Genomic DNA, 16,628 nt, shown 5'->3' on the forward strand with positions numbered 1-16,628 from the left:
GGACACCGCAGCAGGGTTCGGGACACCCCAGCAGGGTTTGGGACACCACAGCAAAGTTTGGGACACCGCAGCACGGTTCGGGACACCGCAGCAGGGTTCGGGACACCGCAGCAGGGTTCGGGACACCCCAGCAGGGTTTGGGACACCGCAGCAAAGTTTGGGACACCGCAGCAGAGTTTGGGACACCGCAGCAGGGTTCGGGACACCGCAGCAGGGTTCGGGACACCCCAGCAGGGTTCGGGACACCGCAGCAGGGTTCGGGACACCAAACCCTGTGTTATCCCCCACACAGCACGTGTGGGGACACCACAACAGGGCGCAGCGCCCACCGGCTGGGCCTGCGGCTGCTGCCTGCCTGCGGCAGCAGCTCTTCGGGGACACTCAGGGCGCTGCCATGCCTGTCGGCAGGGCGGAGACGCCCGGGACACCGCAGGGCCTGTGACAAGGACGGGGACACCCATGGCGCAGCGCGTCCCCCCGCCTCGGGGACACCGCGGCCACACCAGCCCTGGCGGCGGCCGTTGGGCGCGGCCTTGCCCCTCCCCCGCCCGGCGGCGGGCCGCGCCTTCGCAGCTGCCAGGGCGCATGCGCGGCGGGCGCATCTCCTCCCACCCCCCCCCCCAACCCGCCCCTCCGCCGGGTCTGCGCTCGCCTCCGCCGTGCAGCACCGCGGCCAGCGCCGCGCGCGCGCACAGCGAGGGGGCGGGGCGGGGCGGGGCGCGCGGGGCGGGGCCGAGCCGAGCCGGGCCGGGCCGGGCGGCGGCGGCGGCGGCGCGCGGGGCGCGGCGGCGCGCGGAGCCGGGCAGCGCCGAGCCGGGCAGCGCCGAGCCGAGCGGAGCCAAGGCGGGTAGCGCAGCGCAGCGCCGAGCCGAGCCGAGCCGCCGCCGCGATGCTGGACCCGTCGTCCAGCGAGGAGGAGTCGGAGGAGCTGGTGGAGGAGGAGAGCGGGAAGGAGGCGCTGGCGCCCGCGGCCGCGCGGCTCTCGCCCAGCCGCCCCGGCGAGGGCCCCGGCCCCGGCCCGGGCCCCGGCGGCGGCGGCGGCGGCGGCGGCGGCGGGCTGCAGCCGGGCGGGCGCGGCGGCGGCGCGGCGCGGCCCGCCAGCCCCAGCCCCTCGGTGGCCAGCGAGAAGGAGAAGGACGAGCTGGAGCGGCTGCAGCGCGAGGAGGAGGAGAGGAAGAGGAAGCTGCAGCTCTACGTCTTCGTCATGCGCTGCATCGCCTACCCCTTCAACGCCAAGCAGCCCACCGACATGGCCCGCCGGCAGCAGAAGGTACCGGCCCGCCCGCCCGCCCCTCCGCCCTGCCGCTGCTCCGTCGGCCCCTCGCTGCCCGCCCCGCCGAGCCCTCCCGCAGCCGGCCTGGCCCCAGTCCCGGCCGCTGCCCGGGCCCGCCGCCGTCGGGGCGCCCCAAGGGCGAGCCCGCCGCGGGGCACCTTGGCCCCGCACGGGAAGGGGGCGGCGGGCGGCTGCCTGGCGCGGTGTGCGGCGGAGCGCCCCGCCGCCTTCCCGCCCCAGCGCCCAGAGCCGTCGTTGGCGTGTGGCACGCTCTGGGCTATCCAGTACGGGAATTCCGGAAACTCGGGGTTTGGGCTCTCTGAAAGTCCTCTGAAGGAGGAAAATAGGTCGTATGGCTGGAAATTGCTGGCTGTGTACTGCCTCCTCCGTGCTGCCTGCAAAGTACGCTTAATGGGGCGTGCGAGCATCGGCTTAGGGAGTTGCAAAGTCTGGTTTCTACTTCTCGCAAATATTTACACGCGAGGGGGCTTCGTGGCACCAGGGTGTTAGCCAGACGTGGCGGCAGAGCTTTGAAATGAAGTTGCTGACACAGTACTGCCCATTCCTCCCCAAATGCGTCAGTGCAGCGCAGCGGTGTCCGTCCGGGCGGCGGCCGGGGAGGAGCACCGCACCTGGCCCCCGCGGCCGGGCGCGGCGGCGAGCGGGGAGAAGCGGTGTTGGCTCTGCCAGTTGTCGGCTTTCTTTCCACCAAGGTACTAGCTTACAGGCTAGAGCAGAAATTAAGTTCCTCCAGGACGCAGACGCAGGTACGCTTCAGTCAAGCACAGCCGACTTTCTTCCTGTGGCAGTCCAAGTAGGTCCACGATGGGACGTAGCTTTCTGGAATGGCTGGCTGTTTTTTCCCATTTTTGGTTAAGTTTCTTAGCCTGCAGTTTTAAATCCTGATACCATTCTGTGTTCACAAATGACCTTTATAAGTCAGGAAGGCTCCTGGATGTATTGATGCAAATGACATTCTTTCAGTTCTGTTACACTACAGAACTATTATTAGTCATTGCAACATAAGGAGGTAGGAAAGTGTATCAGTACTGCACATAGTTTAGAGGCAATATAGGACAATCTGTTGTTGCTTGAGGGTTGAATGATCTGCTTTTATCTGCTGAGTGAAAAGCATAGATGAAGATATAGCTAGGTTTGGGGATTTTTTTTTCACATATTATATATTTTTTTAACCTACGACCCTTTTCAGCAGACTGTGGACTTTGAAAGACTTCTTGTCTTTTGCTTCCTGTCTTCAAATCAGAAAAAGAAAATGAAATTTAAGTAATTGCTAGTTTTGCAGCAGTTAAAACAAACTAACCAACCCATCAGCTGTTTCTCATGTAAAAGTGAACGGAGAATGGAAATAGTTTTTCCAAAGGAGCAGGCAGAGTCTTAGTTGTCTGGAGATAAGTTGCTGGAAAGGGCAAATCATAATCTGTGAAATCAAAATATAGCACTCTGAACAGATGGAGAGGGGAGGGAAGAGAAAGGGGAAAGGGAGTCAATAAAGTGCAGATGAAACAAAAATAAGGAGTAATGAGAAAAATTATAACCTAGCAGGAATACGTGAAGGAATGGGGAGATTAAACAGGACCTTGGGAGAAAATAGTTTGTTCTCTGGGAAATGAACAGTTTAGGAAAATATATTTTGTTTATTTATACAAAGAACTGAAGTAGATATCTTTCAGGGGCTTACCCTCTCCCCTCAAACACAGCAGTGAAATGGAATTCGGGAAGCTAAATGTAACTTGACAATGCATGTCAAGTTGAATTCACCCTTTTAAAGGTGAATTCATCCCGGGTTTTCTTCTTCTGTATATTCCTATATTCATTTGTCACGGCAGTTTCTGGGAGTGAATCCTTGTCCTTTTTCTTTAGCTAAGACCTCCATAAAAGTCAATTGAAGCACTGCTGGAGCAAGAGGTTTGTTATTGGGCTCCATGTGATCCACTACTCCCCTCACAGATCACTCTGGGAAAAGCCCACCCTTCCTTTTCTAGCTTGCTCAGCCATGGTATGTTTTCAGTGGCAGACCAACGAGTGAGGTAGGTTGGGCTGCTTCCCTCCTGGGCATAGAATTTTTGTCACAGTTCTGCTGGATTTAGTAATCTGTGGGAACTATGTTTATTTGTAGGCCTTCTGTAGTGGCTAAGATACCGGATGCTTGAGGACTCACTAGGGTGGAGTATTTCTCTGCTGAGGGGAAAAAGCGGGAGAGAAAGAGGTTTTGGCCTTGCTCTGGTGGGAGCTGTTGCCTCAGTTTCTCCATCAATCGGGGGCTGATAAACTGCTTCCTTCTCTGCATGTGATTTGATTCTGCCCCTCGCAGCCTCCTGCTTAGAAACGAAGGGTTTTGTCCTGGAAGAACTGTAAAGAAACCGCAAGACCTTGGGGCCGGCGCAGCCTCCCCGGGAGGCGCGGAGGTGAGCCGGGCTTGGCGCAGGGCCGCTCTCGCCCCAGGGCCCGTGCCGGCAGGGCGCTGAGCGGCGCCGCGCGCGTGTTTCGGCTGAGCTGGGTAGAGGCGAGGGCTGCTGAGCCGCGCGCGGTGCCCGTCTCCAGCACGGCTGGGAAGATCCTGCCCGGCTCTGCGAGAAGGAGGTCTGGCCTCACAGCTGCTCGCTGCAAGGGGACGGTCTGGCCGTGCTGCTGGTCTGCACCTCTCGCTCCTAGCGCGGGAGAGCCCCTGCTGCCTCTGAGCGTGGCCCGGGCAGGGTTCCCGTGGCTTTGCAGGGGAGGCCCTCGCCCTGCAGCACGCTGCCTGGCACAACCCAGCTTCTCTGGGTCACCTGGTAAGAGCCGGTCGCTCTCCCTGGGAGGAGCCCGCGGCCTAGAGTGGGCCGTTTTGCCCACCAAGCAAACCGGACTGCCGAGCCTGGACTTCTACTGCAGTCTGTATTCTTTGCAATTATCTTAGAAATGAAAAATTGACGAATTGATTTTGCTGCAGTCACAGTATTCAAGTTCTTGCCTGTGCTAAAGGTCCTGTGGTACCTTCCCTGAGATGCATAGTCCTCCCTCTGCGATCCCGCGGTGTTGCACTCGCAGCTGGTTGCCATCCTGAGTGCAGAGGTGGCCGCGCGTTACGGTGGTGTAATGCACAGACACTGCTGTTACTGTTTATGTAGCAGCATGCCTGCGTGTAGTGTTCTGGGGTTGGAAAATACAGCCTAGCGTTTTGCATAGCTTGTAAACCACTTTGGGTTCCCGCTAAATACAAGGAAGCCTATATTTTAGGTACTGTTACAACAGAAAGATAATTACATGCAGTTTGATTAAATTACAACGTATATGAAAGCAAAGAGGATGGTGGAAACACGTGAACGGACAGCTTAGCTGAGTATGTGCTGCACGTGGGCGCGATAGCGTTGCTTATTTATTCTGGTATCGAACTCTGTTTCAAATTCTAAGCAGAATTCAAGCACTTGTTGTCCAGAGCTGGTATTTTCCTGATCTTGACACCTCAGAAACTTTAGAAACATGGTAAAAACTGTTTCCAGATCAGCATGTTCAAACTTACACTTCTGCTTCAGATTTATCAATCTTGATGCTTCTGTGTTAAGATTTCACTTGAGTAAATACACACTTGCCATTTTATACCTGTAAATGTTTTTATTTACATTTTGCTAGCTTGATTTTCTAAGGAGAAGAGACTCATTAGATAGACAGCAGAAGCATGTTCCTTCCTTCTTAGATTACTTTTTAAAGCCACTTATGAATTTCAAGTGCCTTTGACAGGGAGACAGTGACCTGCAAGATAATAGTCCCTTAAAAGTTTTGTGAAAATAGGGAGATCAGTCAAGAAGTACCCCAGCTGAGAGGAAGGTGGCAGTGTGAGGTCAGCCCTTACTAGACACTAGAGAATCTGAGAAAAGCCATTATGAATACGAGGCCCAAGAGGAAAAACTCCAGTTAGAGCTTGCATCTTACTAGACACCAAAGCCTCCAGCCTCGAGATGCAAATCAACAGGAAATTGGGTTTTGTTAGCACTCTTGTGCTCAGAACAATGTGTTTTAATGCCACAGATGGTACTTAGCTTGCTAATTGTTTGCCCAGGATGTGTTTAGCCTTTTCTCTAGCTCATGCTGACTTGCTGGAAGTAGAGTTGAGACAACCAACAGTGGTCTCTGCATTTCTCGACTTGAGTCCAGTTGTCTAAAGCCTTGGAGAGGAGAGCTTTGCTGGTAGCTTGGGGAACTCGGGCAAGTCTTTTTAACTGAAGCAGTCCTCATGCCCCTTCCAGTCTCTTTTATTTTATTTTTTTTTCTCCCCGTGAAAGCACTGACTCCTGGTCTGCTGCAAAGCAGACGCAGGCTCATGCTTGGATGCTGCTGGGAGGATGTGGGTTACATCTCTTTTCACATACTGCCACGGCTGCTTCAGAACACAGACACAAAACACAGCAGACAAAATATACAGTACAGCACAGGAATCGGTGTTTTCTCATTCCAAATAGCATAAGCAGGAAGATCTTCAGATGATCAACATCCCCTTGAAAACACGTGTTCTTCATGTTGCTCCTTTCTGAACTCCGTAGAAAATAAGATGTGGTGAACACATTAGGGCAGGCATTAAAGCAGTCATGGTTGTATTCAGTTGTTTTCCAGCAGTGCTTTTCTCCTCTGCAGAACTGGGGAACAGGCAGTTGGTGCACACAAGATTAACATCAGCTCCCAGCAGGATAACTGAGGAATGAAAAAGTTCAGCTCAGTCAGTTGCGGATTCCCAGAGCTACTCCTGGTGGAGATGGGTTGTAATTTGGATCCTGTGGAATGACATAGGGTGTGCTACCAAAATTTTCATTCAGATTCAGCAAAGCACTGAAGCTTGTGCTTTGCTGAACGGTGATTGATCTAAGCGCCATACTTACTGCTGAACAAGTGTGAGGGATCAGAAACTCTGTTAAATCAGTTACAGCACATCTTAAAATGCCAAATTGTTGCCATTTTGGCATGCATACAATGCTACAACAGTTAGAAACAAAATAAAGCTAGTACAGTCCAAATAATCATCTATTTCTTCATTATCATTGACTGGATAAACTGTTACTCTCATGCTATGCTTAAATAAGTTGTCTCTTAAAACTACTGGCATATTGTGCTCCTGGGACAGGCTGTGACTCAGGTGATGTTGGGACTTGTCTTAGCAGCGTTCTCCCAAGGCAGTCACGATTTATGGCCAGATTCTGCCCTACTGCATTCAAAAAACCCTTGGAAGAGTGATTTTTCTTGGTTCCACAGAAGAGGAGAGGTACAGAGTACACACTGCGTTTTTTTTTTTTTTTTTTTTTTTTCGGGGGGGGGGGGGTGGTTTTTTGTTTCTTTCCCCTCTTCCCCTGCTCTCAGTTGCTCTCTGGTGCTGTGCAAGAAGTAGATGCAAGGTCCAGACACATCTAAAGTGTGAGTTGGGCCCCATGCATAGCTCTGTAATTGCAGGAGAGCTCATCATAACCTAGTGAGCTTTCTAAAATGGTAGTTAGTGCTGTGACCACAGAAGTTCTGGAAGAATAGTTGGAGGCTTTGTCTTTGCTGCTTCACTGGCTCAGTGTGGGCACTGGCCACCAGCATGGTCAGATGAGAGTGCCACGTGTGTCACTGAGATCTGGGGGGAATCTCAGATCTGTGCTAACCCTGAAATGAAGACAAACCTGCCACATTTCAATGGTGCTTGGGAGAAACATTTACGTGGAGAAGAAATTTCACGCATTTCAGAAGTGACGTTCTTTTGCAGTGCAGAAAAAAGCATGATTGCCTGTACTTAACTAATTGTCTGGAATCTACAGAAAATGGTTATTTTCAGTTAAAACACTTATCATTCATTTTGTCAGTGCCTTATCTTAATTTAATTCTAGCAGATATTAAATTTTTGTCATACTTTGGCTATTTATATACTTGCAGCTTATTGGATTGGGAAGCAGGTAATTAAATAGGCTGTAAGCTTGGTTTTTGGCTGTTGTAAAACTTTGCAGTTGCTGATCTGTAGTCCAATCATTCAATTATTGTGGGTGGTACCTCTCAGGCCAGAGATGTTATGAACTAACAGTGGAGAAGACTCATCAGATAATGCAGCTCCAACCCCTGCTAAAGTCCATCATTTACAAAAAGTATTATTTATGGCCTTGCTTTGCATAGTCTAGACGCTCTCCCTGAAGCACTTTGCCTTTTGCATAGCTTCTAATTCCTTTTGCTGAATAATGAGTCACTCGTTCTCAGTTCACCTAAGCAAGAAGTGGTCAGGAAGTCATTTGACTATGTATTTTTTTGTTAGCTCAAACGTTTATGTTTATTTTTTGTTTTTTTTAATAGGGTTATTTAGTAGTAAAATCCCAGCCATCACACTACTGGTACAGGCAATGTATATATACAAACCCTTTATAGCTACAACAAATACTTTAGTCCAGATGGGTACCTGGTAAACATCATGTTACTACTTAATTATGTAAGTCCAAGTAATATGCAATGAGTACATATAATCAATGAGTCCAATGAGTACAGTATAATCAATAAAGCTGAAGAGCAGAATTTCAGTCTCAGGTGATGTCAGCCTGCTAGTCACTTCAGCAGAGCCAGGATATTTTGCCTATAAAATGATCTCTGGGAACCATATGTGTTTTAGTATGTCTTTGAAAATTAAGACTTATTAAAATAATAGAGAATCTTTAAAAACAGTGGGAGAAGAGACCTTCTTTGGTGCTGAGCAGATCTTTTCCCATTTGTCACTCAGAAGGAAGGGCAACCCTTAAAGGTAGGGTTTGTTTCCAACTCCTTCTCTTAACATGTCCCCGGAAATGGAGCAGCCCAAGGTGCAAGGGAAGATGGCATCTCTCTTCCTAGTTCTCAGAAGCGTTGATACAGAACCAGAGGAAAAGAAAAATTTGCCAGAACTGCTTTTCTGGTTCTCCGCCCTCCACCAATGTGCAGCTCTGAAGTGGCACTACCAAATCACATTGGGTCAGAAGTGAGTCTCTCTTCACACTGGACACACTCTGAGGAGCAGCAGCAGTGTCCAGCCATGTTTTCATGAGAATGGGCTGGTGGGGAGGATGGACTTCAGAGATGGCAAGGTGGAGATGTTGCCTTCCCTACTTGCCTCTGGGATTGATTTTTGGGGCATTTCCTTGTATCACCTCCCTGTAGCTACTGAAAAAATATACAGAGCAACCTAATCTGGTGCTTGTTCTGGAAGAAGTGCTTTGACTGGATCTTCTAGATTGGATGGGCCTAATTCTTAAAACTAAGTGTATGTGCAGTCACTAAATGTTTGGTGTGAGCATATGCAATTGTTCTTTGAATATGCACTTTTAGTGATAATCTTTTGTATTGTTTGTCTGAGGTTCATGCTGATAACGAGTTGTTATGTTGACTCTGGTGCTTAAATTCTAGAAGTCATTTACATGTTTATATAACTTAGGGATAAGCTATGTAATGTTCGTTGTTATCAAAGTTCAAAATCTATGCGCCTCTCTCAGTAAGGTTGACAGTTTGGTAGTACCAGGTAGTCTGAGATGCTTAACGACCTCTGTGAGAGGCTATTTTTACAGGCCATCTCCAGTGCACTCATGACCAGTCTTTACAGGATGTACCATGGACTATGTATTTTAGCTGAAGCAAAAGGGCGTGGAAAGCTGCCCCAGACACACAGTTCCTGACCTGAGCCACATGCTTCGGTCAAGTCATGCAGCTATGACTACTCAAGTGCTGAGAATCTGCCCTTGCTCAGAAGTTGTGTGTGTTTGAAGAAGAAACTTAAGTTAGATGTGGTCAAGTTTTTCTTTGTTTTTCCTAGCCCAGAGAGTTCTTTTCAGTGATGGTGCTGCAGGATTTACCTTAGCAGACTGAAAATGAGACACGCAGCTCTTGAATGAACCCCACTGATTTTAGTAGGACCTTGATCGGATGTCGTAACACACATGTACAAATGCTCTGGCAAAGTAAGGTTGCACATTAATGGTCCAGCTATGGACTTTAATGGTCTTGTTGGCTTAATTAGGGTGACATTCACCCAAGGACATGGCACCTGCCCATGTTTCACCTCTGTCTTTAGAGTAAGGTGAAACAGTCTTCAGGTCTAGCTTTATCTGTAGTTGGATTCTCTTTCTGTCTCAGGCTCCCTTTTCTGGTGGGATTTACAGCCACATGCTTCATGATTTAGATTGAGCACCTGTGGCATCAGGTATGAACTGGACTCAGTTCTGCACAAGTGTGGAGCAGAGTAGCCTCCATCCCTGCAAGTTTGTCACCTGCCATGTCTTCTGCCTGGGTAGGGAGCTCAGGGAAAGACTCACTTGACTTTGGGCAGCAGGAAAGAAGCACTTTGTCTTGGATGTTTTCGTTGCCTAACCTGCTTCTGCAAGAGGAAGAAACCCTGTGTTCAGAGTAGCAGCTGCAGCATTGTTGTGTGTGCAGCCCTCTGGGCTGGGCTGGAAGGGGACATTTTTTGCTTCCAGTCACCTGGCTGACATAGGGGAGGAAAGTAATTGGAGGGAAGGACCAGTTTCCAGGGTGTGTGAGAAATTCAAATTACATGGTCCTTATGTGTTGTTTCCTGCCACTTTGTGGGAGGCTGCCCAGGTGTAGTTTATACCCTGAGGAACTACCAATAGAAGAAGCTACTTATTAAGAAATATCTTATTGGGATCTACCCATTCTTGTACTTCCACTTCCCGGACTGCTGCCTTGTGAATTGCATCAGTTTTGTCTGCTAGAGCTTCTGAATTTGACTCTCAGAATCACAGAATGTTTGAAGTTGGAAGGGACCTCTGGAGATCATCTAGTCCAACTCCCTTGCTCAAGCATGTTAGACAGGCTCAGGCAAATGTTGAGTATCTGCAGAGACAGAGACTCCACAGCCTTTCTGGGCAACCTGTTCCAGTGGTCTGTCACTCTCACAGTAAAGAAGTTCTTCCTTATATTCAGGTGGAACTTCCTGTGTTTCAGTTTGTGCCCGTTACCTCTTGTCCTCTGTGTGCTGAGCTGGAGAGGACAGCACTAAGTTTGCAGATACTGTAAGTTTGCAGTAATCGCAGATGTTTCTTAGTTGTGATGGTAGTTTGCAATCGATTGGGTGTACAGGGCATGCTGACTATTGTAGGAAGCAATCCTCCCTTCCCCAGGGAATTCACTGTGTAAAAGTCCAGATGATGTTAGCTAGGCTTTACCTGGCTAGATAAGGCGACAGAAGGCTGTGTGTCGGGTTCCTGGATTTTGCCATCCTGAACCCCCTGAGCATGCTGTGGGCTGTTGAAAGGGGCAGCTCCTCACTGCCTTGGAGCTGCTCGGAAAAGGGCAGCAATTGCCTTTCCGAGGGTGCAGAGATTACAAAGGCAGTCAGCCCTGCGGGAGGGATTCAAGAGCAGCTGCTCGCACGCTGACGTACCCGCATGAAAGCTGCTTCCGAGTTTGGGCTCCCAGCGGCAGGCACGAGCCAGGGGCTGGACAGGGTGGTGAGTCAGCAGTGCCCAGTGGCCGACTGTGTCTGCCCGCTGGTTCTGGCTCTGTGACTCACTGGGATGAGTGAAGGCAAAGAGTGAATGAAGGCGGAGGCTGCAGGAGTGGGTGGAAAGCAGGACTCCATCTGGGAGCAGGAAGGGACAGGCTGTGTCTGTGCACCCTGCCTAGCTGGTAGCACCACGATGAGATTAAGGAAGCTGACAGAATTTGATGCTCTGCTATCTGAGAGAATACTAACGAGTTTTCATAAATATGGCACCTTACTGACCAAAGTGATACATGATGTTAAATGTTAGTTCAATAAGGAGGCAGATTTGGACTCAAAACTTCTTTTCTTCCTGCAAAGTGAACGGATTTTTCTGTAAGTGTTCTCAGTGCTCCTTCTACCACCCATCTCATATCCAGCCAGATTGGTGCTTTGCTTGGAAGTAAACTCTAATCCCAAGGAGAGACTTATAGAGGTGCTGTCCAGCCAACTGGCCAAGTACAACAAAATAATGCAAAGGCACTTTGGCAGGTTTCTGAGCTTCTGTTGACTGGCTTTGGCATTTGGCCTGAGTGGATGACGGTGGAAGGGAGAAGCTTTACTGTGAGCAGCTGACCAGACGCAGCCTGGTTTGCATGGCTGAGGCTCGATGTTCCTATTGGATGTCATTGACTGATTGGGGGGGGGGGAGAAGGAGAGGGTAATTTCAGATGTTATGTTTTAGACAAAAAAGTAATCAGATGAATTGGGAGCGGTTAAATTTAAGCTGTTCAGGATTGTTGTTGGGACTTCTGTCAATAGGAAGGGGGAGCTAAGCTTTTGCGAGATGGATTTCACCTTGGTCACCTGGTGTGCTATAAAGAGGTGGCTGGCAGTGAGGGATAGATGCTCTTGCACCTCATTAGCAGAGGGTTTAGGCAACTAGGAAGGGATTTGGACATCACACAAGCAGAACGTCAAGCAAAGGCGGATGTGCTCTACAATCCTAATATCTCTTCCTGGTCCAGCAAAAGGGCATGCATGTTTTGCATAGCACCGATGTAGAGTTTACTTTTATTATCTGGACTTGTAGATTTACATCACATCCCAGCAGACTGCTCCCACCCTTCTTGTAATCAGAGATTAAAGACTCATCACTGTCTTAGAAGGAAGCTAATGGGGTGACGCAGCAGGAGCCAGCTGCTTTGTTACCTGCATGGTGACAGTGCAAGGATGAAGCAAGGACACAGCAAGCGCTTCCTTAGCAGCAGGCGAGGCTGCGTGACCCACAAGCAGTACTTACATCCTGGTGCAAAAACCAGCATTGGCAGCCTCCCCCCCACCGCCCCCAGCACCATAGACCACCCTTTGCAAGTAAGACCTCTGGGCAAAAACCATCTGTCCTGTTATCTGGGGACATGCAGCTGTCTGAGCTGCATGCATTTTTTTTCTTTTTTTTTTTTTTTTTTTTTTTGATGTATAGCCAAGAAATAGCCAGAGTTAGGACTGCAGAGACTTTGTGTGCGCTCAGTCGTTCGTGAGGGCAGAGCAGCTCCCAAGTGTAAGTCGATGCTGGCACTGCAGGAAGGAGAGGGAAGCTGGGAAGGGTACTGAACGTGACGGGGAGTTTGGAGCTGAGATGTCACAGCTTTTCTCTCTACCTTTCTCTGTCGCTTTGCAAGTATTGACTTATGGTGCTCAGGTCTGTGAATGACTTTTCCCCCTTCAGGAAGATGAATCCTAAGAGAGCCTCGGGCAAAGAGCAGGGTGACATTGTTCCCAGTTCTTAGATAAAACTGCTTTTCCACTTCCTTTATGCTTTGCAGCTGATTTGGTCCTTTGTGCTGTGGGCATTGCGAGAGGAGGAAGACATATCTGTGTGCTTGGTGCCCCCCTAGAAGTCAGACAGAAAAGTTGATGCCTTCCCTGCCCTGAGATGGGGGTCTACGCAACTATTCTGCAAGGTTTGAGCCACTGAACCAGACTGTGGAAAGCAACTCAAATGGTAGTTGGGCTCATGAAAACCTGGGGTCTAAATTGTCAGTGAATCCAGTGCTTAGTTCTGCCTTTGGCTCCAGGATGCTGTTTTGCTTTTTTAGCTTCTAACTGCCTCAGGAGAGAAAAGGAGAAAGGTAAATGCGTCTCCCGTCCCCCAAACCGAACTGCTGTCCTGAACTTGGATAGTGCAGTGATGGTTTACATTGGCCAAGGATCTGTCTAGTACAGTTTCTGGTCATCGGCAAGTTCCCCACATCTCAGTGATGTCTTTCTGTTCTTAAGAATGTTGGTCATGCGGCTGCAAAGAATCTGCCTGAGCAGGAGTCTCTTGGGGTAGATCTTCTCTCAGAGGGCTCCTTGGTCCACAGGGCGTATCTTGGACTGGTCCCCCAGCAGCACGTGTGACAGTGAGAGCACCTTGCGGCAGTCATGGCATTTGCTCCAGCCTAGCTGGCGTAGGGAGGAGAGGCTGGACAGTGAATAGCATCAAAGAGGTTGTTTTTTTAAATAGGGAGCTGCTTGCTTGCACAAGCTACAGTGATCCTGTATGGGCTGTGCTGAAATGTGGGCATCCCTTCAAGGGGTTACGCCAGCCATCTCAGGGGATGAATTGTGTGACTGAAGCAAGCACACCTGAGGCACAGGTAGTCAGGACACTAACAGACTGACAGAAGCTTGGAAAGCATGCTCCTGGATGGTGAGGAGTGGGATTGACATTTGAATTTCACTCTTAAACCTCCCTTTTTGCTTACTGTTAAATGCTACTGGAGGCACTTGTGTGCACATGCTCATGTAAGGATGGTGGGTTGGATAGGGCAGAATTTCCTGGGTGCTGGAGCGGAGCATGTTTACCAGTGTGGTTAAAGGATCTCCCCATGAATCGGAGCCACTGAACTGTCCAGACCCCAGTGCTGCTGGCTGGCGTGAAAAGGCTGGTCTTTTCTAAGGCTGTTTTGTATCTCTGCTGCTGAACTTTTATTTTATGTTCCTCAAGCTAAGACCTCCAAAGCCTCCACTGCAAAGTCCTTGCTTACTGCATTTTTCATGCAGAAAGATGTGTGGTAGAAATTCTTTCTGTAATCTCTCTTCTTTCAGCTGTATTGTACCAGAATATTCCTGTCTATGCAGAAGTAACCCCAAAAGTGAATCAGATTCTACCGAGCGGGACAGTCTTCCTACCACCTATTTATGGTGCATGCAATTATCCTCCATGCATCTCGGAACTCAATTGCCTTTTTATTGCTGTTTAGCAATGTGTTAAAAGGTTTTTGAATACTCGTGAATACTTGTTTTCTCATTAGCTCTATTTATTCCTTCTTTGGCTCCCTTCCTCAGCCTCATCAAATTTAGTATCTTTTCCTTGCCTGTAGGGCCTTTCACAAGTCTGCCATTGCTTACTTATTCTCCTGTGTCCTTTCTCATGCTGCTGCTCCAGATGCTGCGTGTTCCTGGATCTTGCTCTAGCAAACCGTCAGGCCCCACCACCTGCCAGGGGCTCTGTCTGGTGTGATGCCCTGCCTGCAGTCCCCTTGCTGGGTGGACTGGCTCAGGCAAGATGCCGCAGTGGTTCCTCAGGAAGCTGCCTTGAATCAGGCAGGGCTCATTAGCATGGCAAGGCTGCCCTCGCAATTAAGGGCATGTACATGGTGCAGGAATCAGTTGCAATGATTAAGCTGATACTAGGGATTTGTGACTGAGAGTTGGTAAGCAAAGTGGGAGGCAGGTGCTGTGGTTTTTGGTCATCTGTGTGGGTTTGGTTTGCCAAGGTGGTCCAGGAGCTGTCCCACTCTCACAGCAGGTTGTGTCTATGCCAGGCTGGGAAACAACAGAAGCCACAGGGGTTAATCCGGACGCAAATCCCTCTGCACTCCCAGAGCCATGCAATGAGGCTGCCTCTGCTACCAGGCTCTGGTGGGAAACATTGTTATTTTGGACTCCTTTGCCCTGGGCCCTTTGGGAGTCTGACAGCCCTCTTAGGGCTCTGCAGAGGCTGGGCCGAGGTCATGGCTTTATGGGAAATGACTCCGGAGTCTGCCCGGAGCTGCTCTGGCTTTGCGGCAGCACGAAGGTTGTCTCACACTTTACAGCTTCCTGGAGGATGTCGTACAGACGCTGCCTTGCTGAAGCTAGCTTGGTCCCGCTGGGGCTTCTCTGCTCACGTTGCAGCCCTGTAAAAGCAGCCATGCTGTTTGGGAGCCGAGAGGTTTGTAACTGCATGTCCCCAGTGCTGCTCCGGGACTACGAGTGCCTGTGCAGCACAGCCCTCTAAAGCTGCGTTGGGGGCCTGTTGGGCTGGGGGCATGTACAACTGATGTCACTGGAATTACACTTTTACCACCTGCTATGGATCCTGTACTTTTTTTTTTCACGTAGCTGTTCTCTCTGAAGGCTGCAGCAAAGTGGCTCTTGTGTGTGTGCTGCACCTGGCACACTGCATGGACCTAATTAGGACTGCTCCTAACTAGCCAGAAAGTAACCTGAATTTGTGTGTCATAGTTGTTGATGCAAAGTCCTTTTCAATGTTATTTGCTTTATGTTTTAGATTTGTCATGTGGCATTTCCAAAGCTTGAATTAATTTAATTATTCCCTGAGGTGCCTGCTAGCTCACAGTTGTCTAGGACTTTTTCGCCCTTCTCTTGTGTATTGAGGAGCCTGCACAACTCTGAATCATCAGTAAATGTAATCATGGTGTGTGTTTGTTCTTCCAGGTCCCTGACATTCACAATAAATGAAAATGTTTTTAATACCGATCTATGTACCTCCCCTTTAGGAACATGTTATATTCTGAAATGCTTCCTAGCTTCATACATCGCAGCGACTCCGTCCTAATAGCATTCATATTGACAAGTGGGATTAATATTTTATGTTAAATTGTATCAAAAGCTTTCTCAGCCTATAGGTAATTTATGTCCAGAACTTGCACCCAGCAGCCTTAGCACATGTATTGAGCATGATGACAGTTCCATGAAGGCTTAGTGACCGGGCTTAGTTAAACAGCCTTCAGCTTTCTCAAGGTCACCAGTTCAGAGGTGGGTGAGTACGCTGTGATTCCAGCCTTCCTCTGCCTGAAGCTAGCAGCAGCCTGTGACCTGGCTGTAGTCACAACCTGAGCTGTGCCGGGTTTCTCCAGGCTAGGATCCTCCTGAATATGCTGCAGCCAAGTGCTGGGGTTAATTAGTCAAAGTGCAAATCACTGAGTTAGAACAGGGACTGAAGCTCCTTCATCTTGCAGGATATTTACCACTTCAGCTCTTTCCCATCTCTCCCTTCCTGTCCAGGGAGCAGCATTCTCCATTTGCACTAGCAAAAGGTAAATGCAACACATTTGTTGGCTGGTACCCAGCTGTGAGTGTTTTGCACCAGCTGAATGCTAGTATGGGTGACTGTACAGCTAAGAAACCTTCTGGCTGACTTTACAGGGGAGTGGGCAGTTGCTCTAATAGCTACTCTGCCATTTGTCTGTGGTTGCTGGATTTGGGGGGTGGTATTTCTGAGGTAGCAGATTGATGCAGCATGCCCAGCTGGGATGCCATGCAGTAGGTTGATGGGCACTGTGCTAGTGCTCATAACATACCCTGGTGAGAGGTTCATTGCGCTCAGTGAGTTACGGCTGGGTGAAAGTGGAGCAGTTCGAGTGATGACCTGGGGACTTGGGTTTCAGCTGGATTACAGGTTCAGCTCCCAGTCAGCTCTTTCATAAGCTTGCACAATTCTCTCGATCTTTCTCTAGCTGCCATCAATAAAAAGGTGATAAAAATACTTCCTTTTCTCTGTAGTGTGCTGGGATAAGCACACTGGGATAAGCGAGGGCTTATGAGATGCTCAGTTAATTGTTTTGCATAGGATGTGTAGGTCCCCAGGTCCCACTAGAACTGGACCCAGAAAGAAGGGATGTGTTGTAGTTCAGGGACGCGTAGACACTAAACACCCATGGGTTGCCT

The 16,628-nt window shown here is 49.6% G+C and overlaps 1 protein-coding gene across 8 annotated transcripts in view; it reads left to right on the top strand.

Moving 5' to 3' along the window:
• Positions 1–889: 889 nt before the first annotated feature.
• The window catches only part of CADPS (calcium dependent secretion activator), a 239,860-nt gene continuing 224,121 nt past the window's right edge, over positions 890–16,628 (top strand). For all 8 annotated transcript variants that reach the window (XM_062585365.1, XM_062585363.1, XM_062585362.1 and 5 more), the window contains exon 1: positions 890–1,270. In XM_062585365.1, coding sequence (XP_062441349.1) covers positions 890–1,270 — 381 coding nt within the window. The remainder of the gene's footprint in view (positions 1,271–16,628) is intronic.

Source organism: Rhea pennata, chromosome 12, assembly GCF_028389875.1.
Source record: "Rhea pennata isolate bPtePen1 chromosome 12, bPtePen1.pri, whole genome shotgun sequence".
NCBI lineage: Eukaryota > Metazoa > Chordata > Aves > Rheiformes > Rheidae > Rhea > Rhea pennata.